This window comes from Vipera berus (assembly GCF_964194415.1).
Source record: "Vipera berus genome assembly, chromosome: 1".
In the NCBI taxonomy this organism is placed as follows: domain Eukaryota; kingdom Metazoa; phylum Chordata; class Lepidosauria; order Squamata; family Viperidae; genus Vipera; species Vipera berus.
Genome location: NC_138202.1, coordinates 132,580,541 through 132,602,847, shown reverse-complemented (window position 1 = coordinate 132,602,847; position 22,307 = coordinate 132,580,541). Strand labels below are relative to the sequence as shown.

General features: G+C 37.4%; 1 protein-coding gene across 8 annotated transcripts in view; it reads right to left on the bottom strand.

Moving 5' to 3' along the window:
- Positions 1-22,307, bottom strand: part of KALRN (kalirin RhoGEF kinase) — a gene marked incomplete at its 5' end in the record, with an annotated part of 564,822 nt that overhangs the window by 28,018 nt on the left and 514,497 nt on the right. For 5 of the 8 annotated variants that reach the window (XM_081316371.1, XM_081316370.1, XM_081316372.1 and 2 more), the window contains 10 exons: positions 3,708-3,831; positions 7,814-8,061; positions 9,301-9,542; positions 11,045-11,216; positions 13,934-14,119; positions 16,514-16,591; positions 17,052-17,102; positions 18,510-18,602; positions 20,077-20,163; positions 21,574-21,643. In XM_081316371.1, the coding sequence (XP_081172497.1) occupies positions 3,708-3,831; positions 7,814-8,061; positions 9,301-9,542; positions 11,045-11,216; positions 13,934-14,119; positions 16,514-16,591; positions 17,052-17,102; positions 18,510-18,602; positions 20,077-20,163; positions 21,574-21,643 (1,351 nt within the window). Of the gene's footprint in view, positions 1-3,707; positions 3,832-6,838; positions 8,062-9,300; positions 9,543-11,044; positions 11,217-13,933; positions 14,120-16,513; positions 16,592-17,051; positions 17,103-18,509; positions 18,603-20,076; positions 20,164-21,573; positions 21,644-22,307 lie in introns of those variants that run through there. The other 3 variants (XM_081316376.1, XM_081316375.1, XM_081316377.1) reach the window with 1 other exon arrangement.

The following is a 22,307-nucleotide window of genomic DNA, read 5'->3' as shown; positions in this document are numbered from 1 at the left end:
CTTCCTGCTGCCAGGACTTTTTTCCATCAGTGATCCAGAAAACCTTTTCCACTGACAAAATGGAAAAGAAGCAATTCTGATTAATTATCTGCTTCACTGAAATCTTTATGGGTTCCTTCAATTAAGCAGGGGTGGGTCACCTGAAAGGGTGCTTACTATGTAGCAGTGTGTGCCTTCTGGAATGAGGTTCTCCCCAAGATATTGTTTAGAAAAGCCATGAAGAGTGGGCTCTTCACCTGGTGCAAGGAAGGGTAAAATCTTTCCCTTCAATCTCTCTGGTCTGTTGCACTTGCTATCTTTTATTGATTTGTTGATTGTGAACCCCCACTCCACCTGAGAGTTGGGCAGCACACAAGAGATAGATAGATAGATAGATAGATAGATAGATAGATAGATAGATAGATAGATAGATAGATAGATAGATAAGGAAAGGAAAGGAAAGGAAAGGAAAGGAAAGGAAAGGAAAGGAAAGGAAAGGAGGATGGAAGGAAGGAAGGAAGGAAGGAAGGAAGGAAGGAAGGAAGGAAGGAAGGAAAGAAAGAAAGAAAGAAAGAAAGAAAGAAAGAAAGAAAGAAAGAAAGAAAGAAAGAAAAAGAAAGAAAGAAAGAAAGAAAGAAAGAAAGAAAGAAAGAAAGAAAGAAAGAAAGAAAGAAAAATCTGTCTGTTTCTGGGAAGTTCTAGAAGTGTAGGAACTTGCAAACCAACCAACCAGATCCCAGACTCCTTCTTCCCACTTTATGAGTAAGAACAATTTGAAGAAATTCCTGCCAATGAAAGGAAATTCTCAATCCAATCCATTCACAATTATTTATTAATAAAATTACAAGACTGTTTTATCAAAAATAAAATGTTTACCTCTCTATACTTTTAACTTTTGCTGGATCATTCCAGAATAATAATGGGGTTGATAATCTTGCCAAAATTATTCTTTAACAGTTAGAAGTGGATAAATCTTCATTACTTTTTACTTTAATATTTATTTAATATTTAATGTAATTGTTTTGTATGTCAGTATATGCCACGTGGGATCTTAAAAGCCATGTGATCAGAATAATACATATTGTACTTTGAAATAAATGAGATTAAATAAAATGTTGTCTTCTCTGTAGAAAAGATTACTTTATATTTAGCGTTAGGAAAAACACTTCAAATCTTATATGCTCTTTTAGCTTGCTGGGACAGCATTTATTATTTAGATCTACAGTACAGTACTTAAATATAAATACATGCAATTTTATGTCTCTTAAACAATACTATTAAGAAGACAATATAAGTAAGAAGCTGATATTAAATATTAATTTAAATTAGAATTTGAAGAAAAAGAATTAAAATGAAAGTGTCAATTTTAAAAAATAACATTTCTGCAATTGATGAGTAAATTTAAATGTACTAGAACTATTAACTAGGATTTTAATATTGTATGTTGATATATGTGAATTTGTTTTCTTGAACATTATAATCTTGGTTTAAATCAGAAATGGGATTTTAATGGAATGCAATAAAGTGAAATGATGATAAATACTAATGATTTATAGTATTTTCCAGTTGATAAATATTTTTCATCTCTGTGGAACTGTAAATGACTATTTGTTTTTACACAGATTGCATATTTGAAATTGTTCAGATAAAATAGAGTTCCTCTGTCTTTCATAGTTACAGAGGAGGAATTCGGCAAGAATAAGGATTGTTGCAACTGCAAGAATTCTTCCTTCTCCCCAATTATGAAAAATACAAAAGTTCTATCCCATTTTATAGCCATTACAACAAATAGAAATATATGTATTTTTATTTGTTTCTAACATCTGTTACTTCCATGAAACAATGCAAACACAAACCTGGGAAAGATTAATTAAAAGAGAAAATAAAACACATTTGTTATAAGAACGCAAGTTTAAATTTGCAACATCCTGCTGAACTAAGCTGAATTTGAATAAGAACTTTCTGTGACATAGAAATGGAAATCTGCTTAATTTTACAATAGGATTTAAAGGGGGGGGGGAGAAGAAGAAATACAATATATAGGTTCTATTTGTACAATTCTCCCAGAATGTAAGTTCTTGTTTTGTAAAATCACTTTGGTATCAAAAACAAATAGCACCAAACATCAACGTTCAAAAAGCTTTATAAAGGAAATACATATTTGTAAATTATGTTTCAATTGCATCTGCATAGACATAAGACATTGCCGAGAATATGGGCAAAAGATGGATAACTTGGATCAATAGTTCCAATTGCCTCATTTATTCCTACTGTATCCTATCAGGTTTTTAAGTGACTAAGAACTGAGTCTTAATTGCCTCTTCCAAGTAACTGTTGAAATCAGTGCCAGAAGATATTCTGGGATGCGACAGATGGTTTCACTGTTCTTGAGGTTCTTTATTCAGTATATAACATGTGGTAAGAGAAGGTGTGAAAGTCTAATTCTCAGAATGTCGCAATGGATAAATTTTACTCAAGTTTCCTAAGAATTTTCTCCCATATTTGAATAACTCTACAAACTCCCAGAAAAAAATAGCAGGCGATTTGACTATAGTTTTATACTGTTTACTTTTAATACCCATGTTTTCAGCTCACCTGAAATCTATGGATCTATCACAGTAGATCTTTCACTGGGCATTCCTTAATCTTTCTCTCTTCTATAGTATGGACTAGATCTAACAATAGGAACTATGGAACTGACACAGTACTGTACTGAGTCTACACAGTACATTAAATGCAAATTAGTTTATGAGTTAATATAACTCAGTCTGGCATTGTTGAAGATGCTACAATACTCATAATATGCTAAATCGAAGCAAACAAATCACATTAAAGCTTTATACAGTGTATGAACTTATTATTTGGGCTAATCACACAACTTATGAATTCTGCCGAATCCATGTTTTCTGAAGTATCTATTGAGGAGGAAGAAAAAGCAAGGTGTCTCCACTACTACCTCTTAAGGGGATATAACCTGGAAGCTATTTGAGTTCTTTCTACAGAGGAGATAAAATTCTGGGAGTGTCATGCCAAAGTCAGGAGAAAAAAAACTGGAATATTGCATATCTAGCTCAGAGTTGAAAAATAGGAGGAACATTTGAGTTTTCTTTCTCATCTCCAGGTCTTAGAAAGCAAAGGCTGTGATATGAATGCTATAGTAAGTTCTCTAAGATGGGCAGTTCTGCAAGGCCTGAAAGCCTATAATGCAACGTTAGGCAGACAAAGGAGCCCTACCAAATTGTTTTCCTGTACTACATTGTCATGGCTTACTATTTCCCAAGTTTTCTTACCTCTTATCAGAAAATGATGAGAACATATTTACAATAGTTCCTGTTTAGGCTGCATGCTTTGGTTCCATTCAACTCTTGTCAGCTTTTACCCCACATATATTTGGGATGCTACAGAAAACTACTGAAAGTAAAGTACTACCCGCCCCCTGGGCATATATACATGCATGCACGCACACATACGGGCACACACATACACTCGCTCTACTTACAGTTTTTGATGCCAGTTGTGAAGAGAAAAAAGCTGTGCTGTATCCTGCATGCAAACGCCGGCCAGAATGCTACTACTACCAAAAAGTAAAAGAAATTAAAAATAAAAGCAAAAAAAGGAAAAACAAAAACAAAAGCCAGATGTCACCCCCTGTCCACTGAGAGGATGTTGCAGGGGGAGTGAGGATGAGAAGCAGTAGGCAGCGAACAGCTTCAAATGGCCTTACTCACTTTAACAGAGACTTTGTTGCCCAGAATATCCTTGGGTTTACGTAGGCCATTGGCTTCCATTTTGCCACTGCTTTCCTTTTCCGCCCGCTTTCTCATGCGCAGGGTATGCCATGAACATGACTTCCTGTTATACCAAAAAATGCACTAATCAAATAGCAGGTCTTAGTAGGAAGAGGAAGGGATGTGGAAAGGCAAGGAGCATACATGTTCTGAATCTCTGCAGCTCTTCCCAAGGAGATGGAAGCCACCTGCAATATATCTACTTGGATATACATATTCAAACCTGAAATTCAAACTATTCTAAAACAATTATTCCTGTTGGAACCCAAACGTTATCTTTAAACTATAGATGAAAAGCAAACTGTATATGTAAGATTTGTAACATGCAAAGATTTAGTACTAGATGCAAATACTTCAGAATTGGCTATTTCATGGAGCAAGTTTCGTTATGCTTAAATTTCCTGGTGTTTTACTCCGCCGGCATTTGATCAGTCCAACATCAATAATGTTTTGCCAAACCAAAAAAACCCTTCTAAATAAGAGAGAATTAAATTGGCTGTATTCATATTGTGCTATGGTAACAATAAAATGGTTTGACACCAGTAAGCAGCTTTTCTTTGAGACGGGGAAGTAGAAGAGAGAAAAGAACATGAAAGATAAAAGTGGAAAAATATAGAATTTAGTTAATCAAAACAACATATGAAAGAATATATATTTATAAGTAGGATTTTAGGTTTTTAGCAGAAATTTTATTCTTCAATTTCCAAATATATTTGTGGGTTTGAGATGCGTACCGAAATAAAAAAACTGAAACAAAAGGTAGTAGCCTCTATTTTGCTTTCTTCATGCAGGATCAGAATGACATACTATACAAATAGGTGATTCTGCATAGAGTATTACAGTTGTCACAAGAGCAACAGTGTAATACTATAGCAGCAAGTGTGCAAAATAGTAGGCAGTAAATGCTTATGCATATGCACCTATGATCCATGATTAGAACAGTATACAAATGTACATGACTAAAAAAAACATCCTTTTTGAGCTATTTAATAGTAGCTCTATGAAAATGAATGATCGGATGAGAGTTTGTTGCAATTTGTCCCAATTTTGCAACACAGAACATTTAGGTTAAAGGCTGAACTAAGCTTTTTTGAATGGTGTGCTGGGTCCTGTACTTCTAGAAGCAGACAAGAGTCAAGACAAGAATGAAATCTAATCTTAAAACATTAATATATTATTAATTATAGTACTCTACTGTCAGCCCCACAACGAGGACCAAACCAATCACAAATCAACTCCACAGGAAGGCCAAAGCTACTTTTATTAATATTAGCTATAGTAACAGAATCTTGCAAGTCTGGCTGTGCTTTTCTCCTGTATCCTCCTTTAATTCATGTGAACGAATACTTATGGACTGTGTTGGTGCTTCAAGAAATATCTCTTAAGCAGCTTTTTGGATTCTTATTGAACAAGCAGTATATATGGATGGATTTATATTTTGTGGTGTTTATTCTAAAGAACTTTAGACTTTTTTGCATTTTCAATAGGTACTCTCACTGAATCAGTGGAATTGTGTAATCTCTCTTTTCTCTTGGTTTTTCAGCAGCAAGTCTGTAAATACAATATATATAACTAGGGCTATGATCCTTTTCTTATCACATGCAGTTAATGTGTGTATTAAAAATATTTGAGGATGGCTTTTGATAATACATCGTATAAAAATATTTCAAGATTACAGCTGAGTTCAGTATCCATCTAAGTACAAAAGTCCAGTGGGAAGAATTAAAGTATTATTAAACAAAGTAAAACAGGTGAAATTAGATGGTTCTAGAACCCTTGCTTAAGGGACTCTATTTAAATTTGTAATAGTAATAAGGAGGCAAAGATTCTCAGTTTCTAGTATACATTCAGATAAGGCCCATCTCTGAAACAGGATGCACAAATCATTACACCATTTCCTTGCCCCTTCACCATTCTACAATAATATGAAACCTCCATCTAGCAGCTATAAGTGATATGTGCAAATCTGCAAGTAATTTCATGGACTTTTAAAAAAGATTAACTGAAAAATTCTCCACAATCCAAGACATTTGAGCAATATTTGAATTCAGTTTTGGTATAGCCTTATACCAAAGCCTACATCAATAGCCTTAATTTTTATACTGACAAAATTTCCTTGCCCTCATTTATTTTTGTTTCACTTCTTGTGTATTCTTGTGTGTGTGCCTTCTCTATGTATTTGTTCCCTTATATGTGTCTCATTGTGTTTCACATCCATCTCTTATTTCACCATCTTTGGTATTTATTTTTTCTACCTGGTAAGTCATGCTTTATTTTCACAGCTTCGGTGTTTGTCTCATCAATGGCATTATAATACAGCTGCTTTTCCCCTGAAAAGTTGCTGCTGTAAACGACGCCATTTTCTCTATAACAAGACATTAAGGGGGTTCCATGAAGCCACCACTGTGCAGGAGTGGCATTTTTAAGTCAATTGCTGTCATATATGAAGCAGTCCTAAACAGACTAAGGTATGGGAGCAATTAGTGCCACTTCTTACTATTCTCAGGAACTCTATTTATTGGGTTGTTACTGAGAGTTAAGCAGCTGTCAGTACACACAATTGGCAAGACTCAGCCTCAGAGGTTCCCCAATGATCACTTCAGTGATTCCTCAATATTATCCAATGGAGGGCCAAGTATTTCACAGACTGCTAATTTCTAGCTATGCTCGGGGGATGTGCAACTGACGAGACCATATAATTCTGCAACATCCAGACCATTCTCATTAACACATTATTAATCATTAACACAGAAATGATTAGGCCTTGCTTCAAAGGCACATTCTCTTTTTCTTTGTGGTATTTAATCATGGATATCACTGACTCTTCCTTCTTATCAAATTTCCTCCTTGGTTGAAAGAGAAATCCTATTTGAAGTTGAACTTGGTTAGTACCTATGAAAAAGCCAGAGTAAACAATCTGGTCCCTATTATAATTAATAGTATAGCTCTTGAGATGACAGCATCAGAACTAGGCTTAGTGATTTGTTGCAAGGAACATGGTATTGTATTTCAGTATTTAAACCACAATATTGAAACATTTACCACTGGCAAAGTCAAGCTTTTGGTGACTTTGTGTGAGAAAACTGATATTGGTTTGACAATTGCAGGTGTAAAATAACAACAACAGTTTTTATGGAAAAGGATTGTACCTTTTGTATTTAATATCAAAAAACATTTTCTTGCATTTAGTCATTTCAAATTAACAAAATGACAAAAAAATTGGAGAGAGTATTTCACATTTCATTAAATTAGGAACAAAACATAGAAAGAAAAAAAGAACTAAAGTGGGTCAGAAATTGGTCCTTTTATAATCTTCTCAAAACATGCTCATAGTGAAAATTTATTTTACATATTTAAAATAGTACATTTAAAATTATTAGTTACATTACAGGTACAATGATGAACATTGCGACTATCCATAATATTGCACAATCTGACTTCAAATATGGGATTTTTTTAAATAGTGCAAAATACTTCTTACAGGAATGTACTGCAAAAGGGATTTATCAAACAAAAATTTTTTTTATACAAAATATGCGAACAGAAAAAAACCAAAATGAAAATGTTACAAACTGTACAAGAAATCGCCATAGACAACATAAAAACTCTTCCTTGAGAAGCAGGACACAAGCCAGTAGAGGAGAGCAATGTTTGTTTTGTTTTGTTTTCCTCTCACACACACCCTTTCACATTCACATATGTGTGTTTGGGTCTACACACATACACACACATTATTTAAACACAAGATAAATAGAAATCCAGTCAATTAGATCCATGATTAGGAAAAGATGGAGAACATAAACCATGCTTTTAAAACTGTCTATGAATTTTAATATTTTATAAATTATAAGGGGAAAACACACAAAAAAACCAACAAAAAAAACCCCAACTATTCCAAGATGAATACCCCATGCTGTGTTATCAAGCATAGTTTGTTCCAATGGCACTGAAGATATAAGGAAACAGTAGGAAAATCCTACCATTTGTGTTTAATTTTTCCTCAAAAATCCACATACTGCTCTCTGGGAATCCAACACAGCACTTACTTTATGCTTCCGTCGCTACTATCTGTAGTTGATTTAGTGAGGGGAGCCAAGATATTCCCTGGGATCCATCCTTCTGCTGCTGGTGAGTGGTCATTGGCAGGCTGGTACACAAGGAACATGTTCTGCTGGTTAATGGCAAGTACTTGGACCACTTCACCCTGGTTGACACAGATTTCATTCTCCTTTAATGCATAGTAATCTTTGACGACCACCATAGAAGAGGTTCCATTGCACCCACCCAAGTCATTCTGAAGAAGAAACATAGAGAACAACAACAAGGTAACTGTGGCATAATATTATCGTTTCATCACCATCATCTTGTACAGTGCCTTTCAGCACAAAGGCAATTAAATGGCTAGACAAATCATCCCTCAAAAACTGAAGCAGTATTAGGTTCTGATGTATTATTTTTTTTAGTACCTTAAGAGTGTCACAAATCAGACTGAAAAAAACAAAAGGGGGATACAAAACCCACTGACATTAATGGAATTAATACAATTTTGCTTGGACCATTAAAATTGAGCTGTATAGTAGCAATTTCAGAATAAAAGGCCCAATATGAAAACAATATTGTATTCTCAAATCTCAAATTTGAACCTGAGCATATGCTTCTATTAAAAAGATGTCGAAAACATGTTTGTTTTTTTTAATTGCCTGGAAACCATTCAAGTACTAGCATTATCTCAGAAACAAAAGAAAGATTACTGAGTGCCAATATTGAGTAGAACTAGGGCTACATTTTTATCCTTGCAGCTCAAGCAAATCAGATGAGGCAAAATCTAAAGCAAATTACAATACAATGTTGGCTGAAACAGTTAAGCTATTATTTTTCATGCCCCTTATTTATTAATCTTTCCTGTTGATCAAAGCTGAAATCTTCATCTGCCCTGGCACTTCTGGAGGCAAAGTGCATGAATTCCCAACAGTCTGCTGCTTAAATCCACATCTAGAGACCCACAGAAGTGAACAATAATTTTGAAGGGGAAATGGGTGGTTAACCAAATGGATAGGCAACCTTTACTTAAATCACTTATTCAAAAGAGACAGCATAAAACTGTAAAGGTGTCAGTAAAAACATTGGTTTAATTATTAATGCCTAATGTCCGCCAACAGATACGATTCCTTGCTTTTTAGCAGTTTTCCTTCATTCTTCATACAGTGAGATGTTACGTTTTTCCTTAATATCCCACAGTATTTCCACTATGATAAAAGAAAGATACATATCTCTTAATTTAATGACCACACAGAGCATATTATATTTTTACTGTACAGCCTGGTTCATGTAACAAATTTTGTTGAGTTTGGTTTGGCATACTCTGTTATGTGAAGTCAACTACTGCGATTTGTAAACAATGTCATATGGATTGTACAAGCCTAGTCAAATATGGACTCTTCAAGAAACAATAGTTTATTATGTCTCAGCTACTTCTTCCTCCACTAACCAGATCAATAGTTAGCCAAATTTAGAATGAACATGGTTCCATTACCTTGCTCTGTTCATATCTGTCCTCAGGCTGATACTGTTCATGCCCTGTGTTACCATTGGAGGTAGATATCTTCAGAGGTGGAAGAGATGGGTTGCGTATTGTAGCCTTTGAAGTTTTATCAGATCCTACAGGTCCTGAGGAATAGGGTCTGGTGATGGGCTGAGGTGCTCGGCTGGTTTGGGGTCTCATTACAGCTGAACTGCTGCTTTCTTTACGCTGATACTCTATTGGAGACTGTAATGCTACAACAGAATATGATGTGTTACAGCAGACCTCCCCATCTGTCACATTATGAAGCAAGAATGGGTCACAAGTGACCTTTGTAAATCACTGAAAATCAATGGCACAATTTTCCTCAAAAGAAAACAAAAATTATATTCATAATTTCCAGGATAGGTTTAATACATCCAATTTCCCTAAAATATGTTTAAAATAGTGCCACAAATACAACTGAAAGCTAGTCAGTTGTTAAAGACAGTTGGAAAACTTAAGCCTTTTCATTAGGAAGATGAGGGAGCAAGTTTAAAAACTCTATGAGCAAAGAAAACAGCGCTATAGTTTTGGATATTTCAGGTCTCATGAAGAGTAGCCACAGACTTTTCCAATATTCTAGCTTTATAGCTCAAAGGACAAAAAAGCAGACACACCTCAAAAGCTACTTCAATTATGCATCCTTTAACTACACACATATATAGAAATTTATATTACATGATAGTGACCTGCTTTAAGTTTGCTATATAGGTCTATTCAGTGGTATCACTGTATAAAATGTGAAGCTTGTAATCCTACATGAAACTTATTAAAGAGAAGCATGTGCTATTTTAAGCTAATATTCTATAGAACTTAGAAGGGTCTTCTCCAAATGAGGAAGAAATCATATCAGTGTCATGCTATTACTGAATGGTGAGATATGTGCCAGAAATAAGGGTGAAGGCTTCTACCATGACAAATGAAAAAGTTCTGTCATTTTCCCTACATACTCCTAGTTGAAGTTAAAATGAATGAATGAACTATTGTTCTACAACTTTGTGGCTATTTAAACTCTATGCAAATAATCATCCAATAGAGAGATGGTTGCCTGTAATATTGAAATAAGGGAACAACCACTATTTCTCCATTGATTTTTCTGAATTGTTCAACAACATCCATATGAAGCCATAATGTCCAGACATATGTATTGATATAATCATGCAAATGGCACAACTTATGTACCTGTGGCAGATATTGGAATGCAAGTATATAATGACAGCATTTCCATAATGATTTGTCATACATGTGTCATTGTTTGGTTCCCTCCATACCTGATGCCCAGTTAAAAGTTAAAAAAATTGTTTTACCGGGTGGCAGTTACCAAGAAGTTATAAATCTGTCAACTGCTTAGACTTACCTACATTGGAAGTATATTCCTATGTGAATGCAACCAATCTATTAGAAAAAGTAGTGATAACATAAAGAACTAAGATAAAATATACACCACTAGTACTAAGATATCAATAGAGTCAACAATCTGCTAGGCTTCAATTTAGTTTTTAATATATAACATGGATATTTCTTTAACATCCATTTGGCCTTTTTCTAATCATTTCCATATAAAGGTGAAGATAGAAATAGTATGGATGACACAGATAATGAAGATGGCTATATAATTGATATCAGGTTGAAGTTGGAATAAGAGTCAACCAAAATTTTACAGCCAACTGCAAAGTACTTGGGCTTCATTTCAACACAGCAGCAAAATACCTACCATTTAAGAAGTCCCTCTGTGTATCAAGTACTTGACTGATATCCTGTACCCAACCTTGTTGGATTTCAGGATTGGCAGACTGCAATATGAACCGTTCCGATGTTTCCCGATTCATGAGAGCAAATTTGCAAGGATCGTTGTCCACATTGTCCTCAAGTATTAGATATGTCATCTACAAGTAGCCAGAAAAAAAAAGTAACTACTCAGGGACATGGGAAGGATCATGGTGAATTTGGTTATACAGCAGTGGAGGTAGCCCTTCAACTGCAGCCTATAAAAGGAGCAACAGGTTTGCCTCTTCAGTTAATTTTTTCTCTGGGGGCTACATTATAGATGCAATTTGGTTTTGCTCTTCAAGTGCTCCGCCAAGCATATTCATCTTTTGAAATATCTTTTTGAGCTTTGTTTTTTGAAAGACAAGACAATTACATGTAATCACTGTAGTTATTTGCACAGAACAAATTGTTTACATGAATATCATCTGAAATGGCTTTGCAGGTATCTTGCCAATACATATGAGCATTAACAGTGCTATGCGCCATTTGCTCAGTCATGTGATTTTGAGAACGTTTTCTGCTGGCTAAAGCTTTCAGTTCATTTTGAAGACTTTTTAGATAGGCTTATATACTGCTCAAAAAAATAAAGGGAACACTTAACCCAATGTACTGTATTTAATAGTAGGATGTCTTATCTTGTGTTCCGTTTATTTTTTTGAGCAGTATAAACAGTATATATTTACACATAAGTTTTTAATTTTTACTAGCTGTACGGAGGAATAAGGTTGATTTCTTATATCTTGCTGTCTGGACTTAGAAATCACCTAAGACAACAGTGCAATAATGAAAAATTATGGTAATTCTATTCTGAAGCCTATTTTTCCCTTGAGGAACCATTGTTTTCAAATTCAAATAGTAAGGCCCATATTTACCATATTTATAACCTGCATAATTTAACTGTGAGGGATCAAGGTAGAATCTGAAAAAATCATGTATGTTCTACCACTGATTACTGAATGACGAATTTCAAATAGCTCAATTAGTGAAAGTCATCCTCTAATGTTAATTAATCATGATGGGAAGTTTAAAATTAAATTGTTTAATTATTAAGAGTTGCCCAGTTATACAGATGTGCAAAACAGAGTTTTTCAAATATATGAAGTTGGTGAGGCAAGAAACAGTGCTGCTAAGACCTAGTCATAATAATGGCTTAAATAAGAAACATATGCACTCCAGTCTCAAAGCTAGGAAAAGAATGGCCAAGAGTCTATTAACAGACTTGGGTTTGAGTTTATGGAAGAACAGATTTGTAGATGAGCTGATGTGACATAATACTTGCAAAAATCTGCCAGGACATTAGTAAAGGTATATAATATATGTCAAAATTGATTTTCAGTTCTGGAGCCAGCAAAACAAAAAAGTAAGAGAAGAAATTGCAATAATATAAATTTATAATTTTTATAAAAGCAGTCAAAATACGGAGAAGTAACAGCATTAAGCAGTTGCACTGGGAGGGAGTCATCCAGTTAGTACACTTTGGTTTCCCTATGCAAACATACAAGAACACATAAAGTGGCACAAAGACAAAACAAGACCACACTTACTACAACTTCTTCTAGTTTACTTAGCTAGGTAGTTCAGGCTAAAGCTCTTCAGAGAAATTATCAGTACAAGTCCTGAACTTACAATCACAACTGAGCCCAAAATTTCTGTTGCTAAACAAGATAGTTGTTGAGTTTTGCCCCATTTTACAACCTTTCTTGCCACAGTTGTTAAGTGAATCACTGTAATTGTTAAATTAGTGACATGGTTGTTATGTTGTTGAGTCTGGCTTCCCCACTGACTTTGCTTGTCAGAAGGTCGCAAAAGGTGATCACATGACCCCCAGGGCACTGTTAACTATCACAAATATGAGTCCATTGCCATTCATCCAAATTTTGATCACATGACCACAGGGATGCTACAACAGTCGTAAGTGTGAAAAGCGGTCATAACTCACTTTTTTTCAGTGCTGTTATAACTTGGAATGATCATTAAATGAACCATTGCAAGTTAAGGACGACCTGCATTCTACAAGGACAGAACTAGAAAGGCACTGATCATCTCATTCTTTTGATCTTCTGAAGTGAAAAAAGGAGACTTTTACTTGGTCTGGTGGGTGCGTCTCTTTTGTGTCCCATCATTATGCTTCCCACTGGTCCCAGGGACCCCGTTGACTAGTGGAGAGCAGGGACCGCCACCTTTAGCTCTCCCTCGCTAATATGGCAGCTCATGACTCCCCTTTTCCTCCCATGGAAGAAGGCTAACCCTGCTTAGTTTTGCTATGGGAGCAAATACGGAGATGATCCCCATTCTTTCCTGGAGGAAGGCTTTTCCACCCAAGGAAGCCAATTAAAGAAGCAGCTACCTTTCATAGCAAAAAGATCTCTGAAAAGTGAAGTCAGTTGGTAGGGAGGGAGTTAGATGCAGTCTGGTAGATAATGACTCCCCACAACATCTCCCTTAGGGGTATAGAAAGCTGTCTATCCTTCATCTAAAGGGCCAGAAAAGATTTAAAGACCTGGTAAGGTAAAAGGTAAAGGTTCCCCCGCACATGCGTGCTAGTCCGAGGACGTCTCCGTGTCATGTGGCCGGCATGACTAGACGCCAAATGCGCATGGAACGCTGTTACCTTCCCACCGCAGTGGTCCCTATTTTTCTACTTGCATTTTTACGTGCTTTCGAACTACTAGGTTGGCAGAAGCTGGGATGAGTAACAGGCGCTCACTCTGCTACGTGGGACTCGGGATTCAATCCGCCAAACTGCCGACCTTCTGATCGACAAGCTCAGCGTCCTAACCCACTGAGCCACCGCGTCCCTACAAAGACCTGGTAGTCTTTATCAATTTCTTACCTTTATGCTCCGCTTAAACAGGTACCCAGGTGTTAAGGAGCCTTTCCTAAGTAGTTCACTAAAGATGACTATTTGCTCAAAGAGGAAAACTCTGCGTTCTTTTGGCCGAGACAACCCTCCAGAGTCCTGCTCTGTTACATAGAATGTATCCTGTTGCAACAATTTCCCTTGAGCTGCCAGCTTGCCCTAAGACAGGTGGGGAAAAAAATGAAGTAAACATAAATTGAATGGATGCAGGAAAACAATGTATTTAGTTTACTAATTGCTATGCAGTATATTGTACTCAGGACAACTTCTATAAATAAAAATGACAAAAGTCCAATAGAACACACATAGACACACACATTAAGTTAGCACAAAAATATTTCAAGTGAATTGGGACAGGGGCTAACATGTAACAGACAACAATCACTAACGGATATAATAACGTCCATGGAAATAGAAGCATTTTAAGATTAAAGAGCAAGAATGTATGCCCATTTTAAAATGCTTCTAGAATGAATACCCTCAAAAACATTAGTATAGGTAACACACATCCTCTAATTGGAGGTGTCTGGGAGAGAACTCCACTCTATTTTTATAGGCAAGGACCCTTCAGCCAGGACCTCTGCTAACAATTTCAAGAGCACAAATTTGAACATAGGGGAAGAAATAGTCCTTTACAACCTGTGATCCCCCAAAATGAAAGTTGTAGCATCAATTTGGGTTTGTATATTATCAGATGAACTTAGTGATGCCCTCGCTGTGATGTCCTGTTGCCTGGAGGCGGTCCGGGTCTGGATGGGGAGAAACAGGCTTCGTCTCAATCCTGCCAAGACTGAGTGGCTGTGCCTACCGGCATCTCGGGTCAACCAGACTATTCCATCTTTAACGATGGGGGGTGAGGTGTTACCCCCCGTTGATAGGGCTCACAACTTGGGTGTCCTCCTGGATTCACGGCTCAGTTTTGAAGACCACATAGGAGCCGTGAACAGGGGGGCTTTTGCCCAGGTTCGCCTGGTGCGCCAGTTGCGACCCTACCTGGACTGAGATGCCCTACACACAGTCACTCATGCGCTCGTGACCTCCCGTTTAGACTACTGCAATGCTCTCTACATGGGGCTGCCCTTGAGGACGACTCGGAGGCTTCAGCTGGTGCAGAATGCGGCTGCGCGAGTTGTGATGGGGGTTTCCCGACACTCCCATGTAACACTTCTACTCCGCGAGCTGCATTGGCTTCCGGTTGCCCTCCGGGTGAGATTCAAGGTGCTGGTGATGACCTATAAAGCCCTAAATGGCTTGGGTCCGGGATATCTGAGGAAACACCTGCTGCCTGCATCAAGTTCCCTTCATCCTGTGCGCTCCCACAGGGAGGGCCTTCTCAGGGTGCCGCCGGTAAAAGATTGCCGGTGGATAACACCCAGGGGGAGGGCCTTCTCTGTGGGTGCGCCTGCCCTCTGGAATCAGCTGCTCGCGGTGCTTAGGACTGCCCCCGACCTTTGTTCATTTCGCCGGGACCTGAAGACCTGGCTCTTTGAGCTTTCCGGCCCAGGCTGAGAGTTTTAATCGGGGTTTTTATATTTTTTCAGGGATTTAATTTAATCTTTTTAATCGTTTTTAATTCTGCAAGCTGCTGTGTTCCACACTGAATGTTTAAGATTAAATTTAATTTAAAAGTTTTAAAAAGAAAATTGGAAGGTGTTTATCTATTGGGAAGTTGATTTATTGCTTATAAACATGAGAGAAAAGAGTGGAATGCTCTAGTCATCTCTATACATACATAAATGACACTATAGAAATTGTTTCAGCTTTTGCATTTTGCCTTCTTAATTACCAGACTAGTAAGACAGGTTACAACAACTCTGTCACATTTTGATTAGGGGGGGACACCAAGCGAGATGCCTCTAAAACAGGAGTGTCAAACTCAATTTCATTGAGGGCCGCAGCAGCATTGCAGTTGCCCTCAGGGGGCTGGGTGGGTATGGCCAGGGTGGGCGTGGCCTACTGGGTGGGCGTGGCTAGAGTGCGTGTGGCCTACTGGGTGGGCGTGGCCAGCTCTACATCGTTTGCATCAAGGGTGCCTATGGGGGCCTGGGCAGGAGTGGGACAGATCTGAGGGTCTCTGGCAGAAGGAGGGTCTCTGGGCCAGGGCCAAGGCAGTGGGGGCCGTTCCCTCACTGTTTCCAGGATGGCTTTGCGGGCCACATGAAACCACTTCGCAGGCCAGATCCGGCCCCCGGGCCTTGTGTTTGACATGTCTGCTCTAAAATGTGGTGGCAATAAGACGAGCCAACCTGCTCCAGAAAGCAAGATGGGATCAAGGAGGTTAGAGACCTTCAGCCTACCACTCTGTGAACTTAAGCATTCGTAAACCCCCAAAAATTAGTCTGCTTTAATAACAGATAGGATGAGCTCTGTCCTCAAAAACTTTTTCAAAGCCTGTATATATTCTGGAGGACAGCTCCTAATATTCCCACTGCTAATAGCTAGAATTGTTGGAAAGAGGCCATTATACATTCTTAAAGTTTTCAACAAGCCTCACTCATCTTTTCAAGAAAAAAAAAAGCAACTGGCATCACTGAATAAGAAATGGAGGGATACCTCAAAGCCCTGCAGTCGTCCCAGATTCATCATGTCATTGCAGCGTTTAGGAACAAGGCACATCAACTCTACAGCTTTCTGTAAGAGAGGGGGAGCAGAGTAAACATGGGAACAAATAAAAAGCTTTCTGCCCCCCCCCATTCTACTCTGACTAGGACCACACATGGATCAATCCTTCCAGTTAGAGAATAAAGGTCAGAATCAGAAAATGGATATATTGTGAAGAGATGCCCATTCATCAAATTGACCTTTGAAGAAATGCAGTTTCCAGTTGATCAAAAATCCACAGATTACTTTAAAGAGCTTGGATAACATTCTGTTTGGAAATATGTAAAGACAAGCGGGCCTCAGAGGCAATTTTAGAAAATGATGGGTAACCATAAACTCATGCTTTGTTGCCCACTTGCTGGGAGGTAGGGAGGGTGGAAGGAAGGAATTCAATCTCCAATTAGAAATATCCAAATGTATTATAATTAAACAGTTTTTTAAAAAGTGTATCAGTCACCAAATAAAATAAAAGTTAACAAAGAAACTGTACCTCTATTTCCAAGCAATCCAATCCAGCCTTTTCACTATATTTGAAGAAATCCTATGGGAAAGAATATCATTCTTTAAAAATAATTAACATTTAAATGCACTTTTAAAGATGAATATGACTGTTGTCTTCTTGCAGAATTATCTGGAATTATACTCAAACCTATTTTATATATAGTACATACCATCTGATTATATACTTAATAAAATTTATGACTGAAGTTAGGTACTTAGTTTAGATTATGACACTGCACATGCAATAAAGATCAGAGAAATAGCTCTATCTGCCTGCAGTCATAGCTTTTCTTCTTTATAGGTAAAGGTAAAGGTAAAGGTTCCCCCGCACATGCGTGCTAGTCGTTTCCAACTCTAGGGGCCGGTGATCATCTCCGTTTCAAAGCCGAAGAGCCAGCGCTTGTCCGAGGACGACTCTGTGGTCATGTGGCCAGCATGAGTAGACGCCAAAGGCACACGGAACGCTGTTACCTTCCCACCGTAGTGGTCCCTAGTTTTCTACTTGCATTTTTATGTGCTTTCGAACTGCTAGGTTGGCAGAAGCTGGGACGAGTAACAGGCGCTCACTCTGTTACGCGGCACTCGGGATTCGACTCGCCAAACTGCTGACCTTCTGATCAACAAGCTCAGCGTCCTAACCCACTGAGCCACCATGTCCCAATTTCTTCTTTACAAGAGATAACTAATGCCAACCAAAAGGAAGGCTGAAAGTTGCATTTTTAATATTAAAAATGTTAACATTCTTTTAGGAACCATTATTCCAAAATTCAGGATAAGATAAGATAAGATAAGATAAGATAAGATAAGATAAGATAAGATAAGATGATAAGATAAGATAGGATAGAAAGAAGTTCCATAAAAGAAATGCCACCATTTTGATTACAAAGGCTTGATCCTAAATAACATTTTACCGTGATCAATAGAGGCACACAGAACAGACTTCCTGATGAAGACTGTAATATTTAGCTCCATTCAGGTGGAGGGAAAAAGTTCATAAAGCTTTACTAAAATTATAAAAGACTTTTTACATGAATCCTTTCATGTGTTACTTCTGAAAAACACACAACTAAAACCAGAGGAGTTAAGACAACTAGATATCTGGTTCCAATAGTAATTCATCATGATGACCACCAGGTGACGGTGAGTTTATTTATACAGTATTTGTACACATAGCGATCAGGCTCAGCACTAGGACCAGCATGATATCCTCAGGAAGCAGTCCAGCAAATACCAAAATAATTAAAGCTGATTTTCACAAACTGGAACAAACTGGCTAGGTACTGTATTACTGCTGGCTAAAACAGGTAAACATAGTACTTATTCATTTATTTATTTATTCAATGTATATTGCTGCCCAGCTCCCCTTAAGGAGACCCTCCTAATTATACTTCAGTCAATTATGAATTTTTGATATACCTCACATTTGTTATCTTTTGGTATGTTTTACCTTGAGAAGCAATTGATACTTGGTTATTCTTTGAATGGGCTTAATTAAGAAGTCACTGAGAGTTAACCGCTGGTTTATTTCTTGTTGCACTTCCTATAAAATGAAAGTAGAAGAAATCATTGTTGAGAGAAAATAATTAATTTCTCCTTTGCTTTCCCCCCCCCCATGAGACTCAAGGGAGCAGATGTGGGATCCAATCAGGGCACTGACCACGCTTACAGTTTCTCAGATTCAGCAATTGTGCCTACAAAAATTAGTCTGAGGTTACGGAACATCTTACAACGAGCAGCCCATCATCTAAACAAAGATAGTCTTCAACTCATGACTATAATGATGGATGGTTCGTAAAGCACCTCTGGCCTTTGCAAAATGTTGCACCACCACTTCTACGGTCACATGATTACTGTCTGGACGTTGGGCAACCTGTTCACAAGTTCAACTGGTTGCCAAGTGCCCTATGAGCAAATGATCACCATTTACCATTTTCTCTGCAGACCTCCCCGAAAGTCAATGGGGAAGTTGGCAAGGAAGGTTGCCAACTGCTGTTGCCTGCTATCGCAGGCAGCTTTTTCAGCCAGTCCCCTAGAGACGAGAGGGAGCTGAAATCCAAGTAGGAAATGGAGAAGTAACACAGTAAAAGGTGCCTCAGGCAGCTGAGGAAGATCCTAGGAGATCTCGTACACCGTACGTGCAAGTGTCTCTCCACTCAGGAGCTGAAAATCCTACTTGGATTTTGGCAAGGTGGATTTTCAGTTCCTCAGTGGAGCCATGCCAAAGTATCCTCCACCCTGTCAAGACAGTCCTTGGAGCTCCAACAGCTTAAAGACCCATGAGATTGCTCAACACCCACAACCAAGAGTGACCATATTGTGGTTGTTGAGCAAAGCAGTCGCACAACATCTCACTTAATGACCATTTCATTCAATGAATGCAGTCCCAATTGTGATTGTTAAGTCAAGGACCACCTGCACTATAACAAGCAGAATGCCATTATTCAGAAAATACTTGATAACATGCCTTACTGTATCTTATCTAATCAGTCATGAATCTTGCTGCAAAATAATGTAAAATGTAATGTAATAATGTAAAATGAATGGCTTAATTGATGTATTTATAAGAAATTTAACCTTGCTTTTTACTAAAAGCAATGCCAAATTATCAGCAGTACTTGTCATTCAGAGCATTATATAACCTGAAAGTAACCCTAACTTGCAAGTAAAATTCAAAACAGTGTTACCAGAAATTTAATTTCTATATTAAAGTTTTAGGAATTTTTTTTAATCTGATTGAAAGTTAGAAACTAGTTAGTATTTAGGAACTACTCTCTTCCATTCTTTACTCACATATACATTCTCCACTTTTGCCAGCTAAGAAGCCAAGTATTACCCGAGAACAAATATCCACTGTTAAATATGAGGAAGTATTTACTGAAAAAGCAAAACAACACAAGAGCAAAGCCAACAGTCCAAGCAGGGGAAAACTTGCATGAATATATTACATGAAAAGAAGAAAGAAGAAATCAGGCCTCATATCTGAACTGCGGCACAGAACAGGCATCCAAACTTACCTCAAAATATGTTCCACATTCAGCTACGATATATTCTGATTTTGGTTTGTTTTGACAGTATACCACGTACATGTGTAATCGCCTCTCCTGTAAAAAGTGAAATACACAGCTATCTTAGAATAAGCTGATGTTACAACTTTCACAGCCATTGGGCAGAGCAGAAAAATGAATTTAATCATGCACATTTTTTCCTGTCCGCTAATCTAATAAAAAAAATGATGGGAGCGCCTTAAAATATTGAAGAAAACAAAAGAACAAAAGATTAGTTCATATACACACTAAGCTGGGGAAAGCATTCAGATGGGACCGCTAACCAAAGCCACTTTTGTTTTAAAGGGTTTCACTCTAAATCTATTTCTGCTCCTCCTATGCACCGGGGTCAGCACTTCTGCAACACTGTGTAATTGGTGCAGGGCTGAATACATAATTAGATACCATCAGCATACCACCAATATCTGACGCTGTGTCAATGGATGACCTCTCCCAGCAGTTTCATGAGATCAGAGTGTCTTGCATCACTTTAACCAAAATCCCTGGATAAACCTCTTTGTCTCTGTCTGTCTCTCTTTGACACACAGGTTGGATCAGTTCTCTTAGGAAAAAATCGAACTACTGAAGAATGGTTCCCATCACTCCAATCCCATGGAGTAAGAATAGAACAATATCATGATTTATGGCACTGAAAGTCACTGAGAGATTAAGAAGGACCAAGAGAGTTGGATTCCTTCTGTCTTTGTTTCTCCAAAGATCATCTCTAAATGTTGACCATGCAGTTCTTGGTCTGAACTCTGATTGCCATCCATTCAGATAACCTTTTGCAAGTTAGATTCTGGAATGTATTACTTGAAGGTGTGTGTTCTGTTTTTGTACATCTATATACTACATTAGATTTTTTTTCTTTGAAGACCTGTATCCTGAACACAATGACAAGGCTATAGCTAGGAAGAAAAACCTAATCAATATGCATAACCATTTTAGTTTAAGAGGGTTGCAAGTTAAATGTTCAGCAAAGACTCCTTTTTATTATTTTGTTTGAATTGTAAGAAAATGCTAAGCAAAATATAGCTTTTTTGTATTATGACTGAAATTAAAATACTGCCAGTGGTGGGATTCAGCCGGTTTGCACCAGTTCAGCAGAACTGGTAGCTAAATTTTGCTGCATTCAGAGAACTGGCTGTCTTCCAGAAGTCCGGTATAGGCCTCGGAGGAGGCCTCCCAGGCCTAGAACAACCCACTGGAAGTGCATGGGATGCCACTTCTGGAAGTCCATTCTAGGCCCTAGAGGCCCAGGCCTGCATCAAATAAGAGAACCAGTTGTTCAGGTATTTGAATTCCACCACTGAATACTGCTTATATCTAGAAAAGAAAAACTTATGGAAAATCAGAATATCGTGAACTAGAATTTTTATTTGATATCTTTAAAAAATGATGCCGTAAAGTGAGCAAATCTGAAATGCATTTAATTTCTTTTTAAGAAAAATTTAACTTGTAACTCACATGTTTGATGAAGAGCTGTGCTAAACGGTCATGTTCCTGAAGGCACTTTTCCAGTTCAGTAAGAAAAAAGCTGCAATATAAAATAGGCAAACTACGCTCAAAATCCCTCTTTTCCAATATGCTCCATTGACACACTGTATAATTCTATACTTAGAAAATAAACTCGATGTTACATTAGTTACCTCTAAAAACTTAGTCTGTTATTTGGCTGACGTTCAGATAATTTTTCTAATATCATGTATGAGTGTACAATAAATGGCTATTTGTATCCTCCCAAAATCTTCCTCCTGATAATAATATTCTTGTTATGTTTATCTTCTACTCAATTTGGGCAGCTAATTCTATGGGGGAATCTAGGTAAATGTATAGAAATTATAACTTGTCTTTCATTACGATCTTGCTATTAACAAGTAGAATGTTAATTGTTCCTATGTAGAAGAAGCATTTATAAGACAACTTTCCTTTACAAAGTAAAACAGTTAAGTAAGAGAAGGAATGAAGCAAAATGTTTTGGGAAAAATGTTTATCACTGGTATAAAGCCATTTAATATACTGTATATTAATTGATAAATTTAATTAATAAATTGTTGATTGATCAGCGAAGATAAAAATCCAGTTGCTGTTAAAATTGGTCTTTATTCTGTAGCTCAATGTGTATGGACTGAATCAGATCTTCCTAATTATCATCAAAGAAAAAATCAAATATACATAGTCTGTACCTCAAGAAGGCCTAA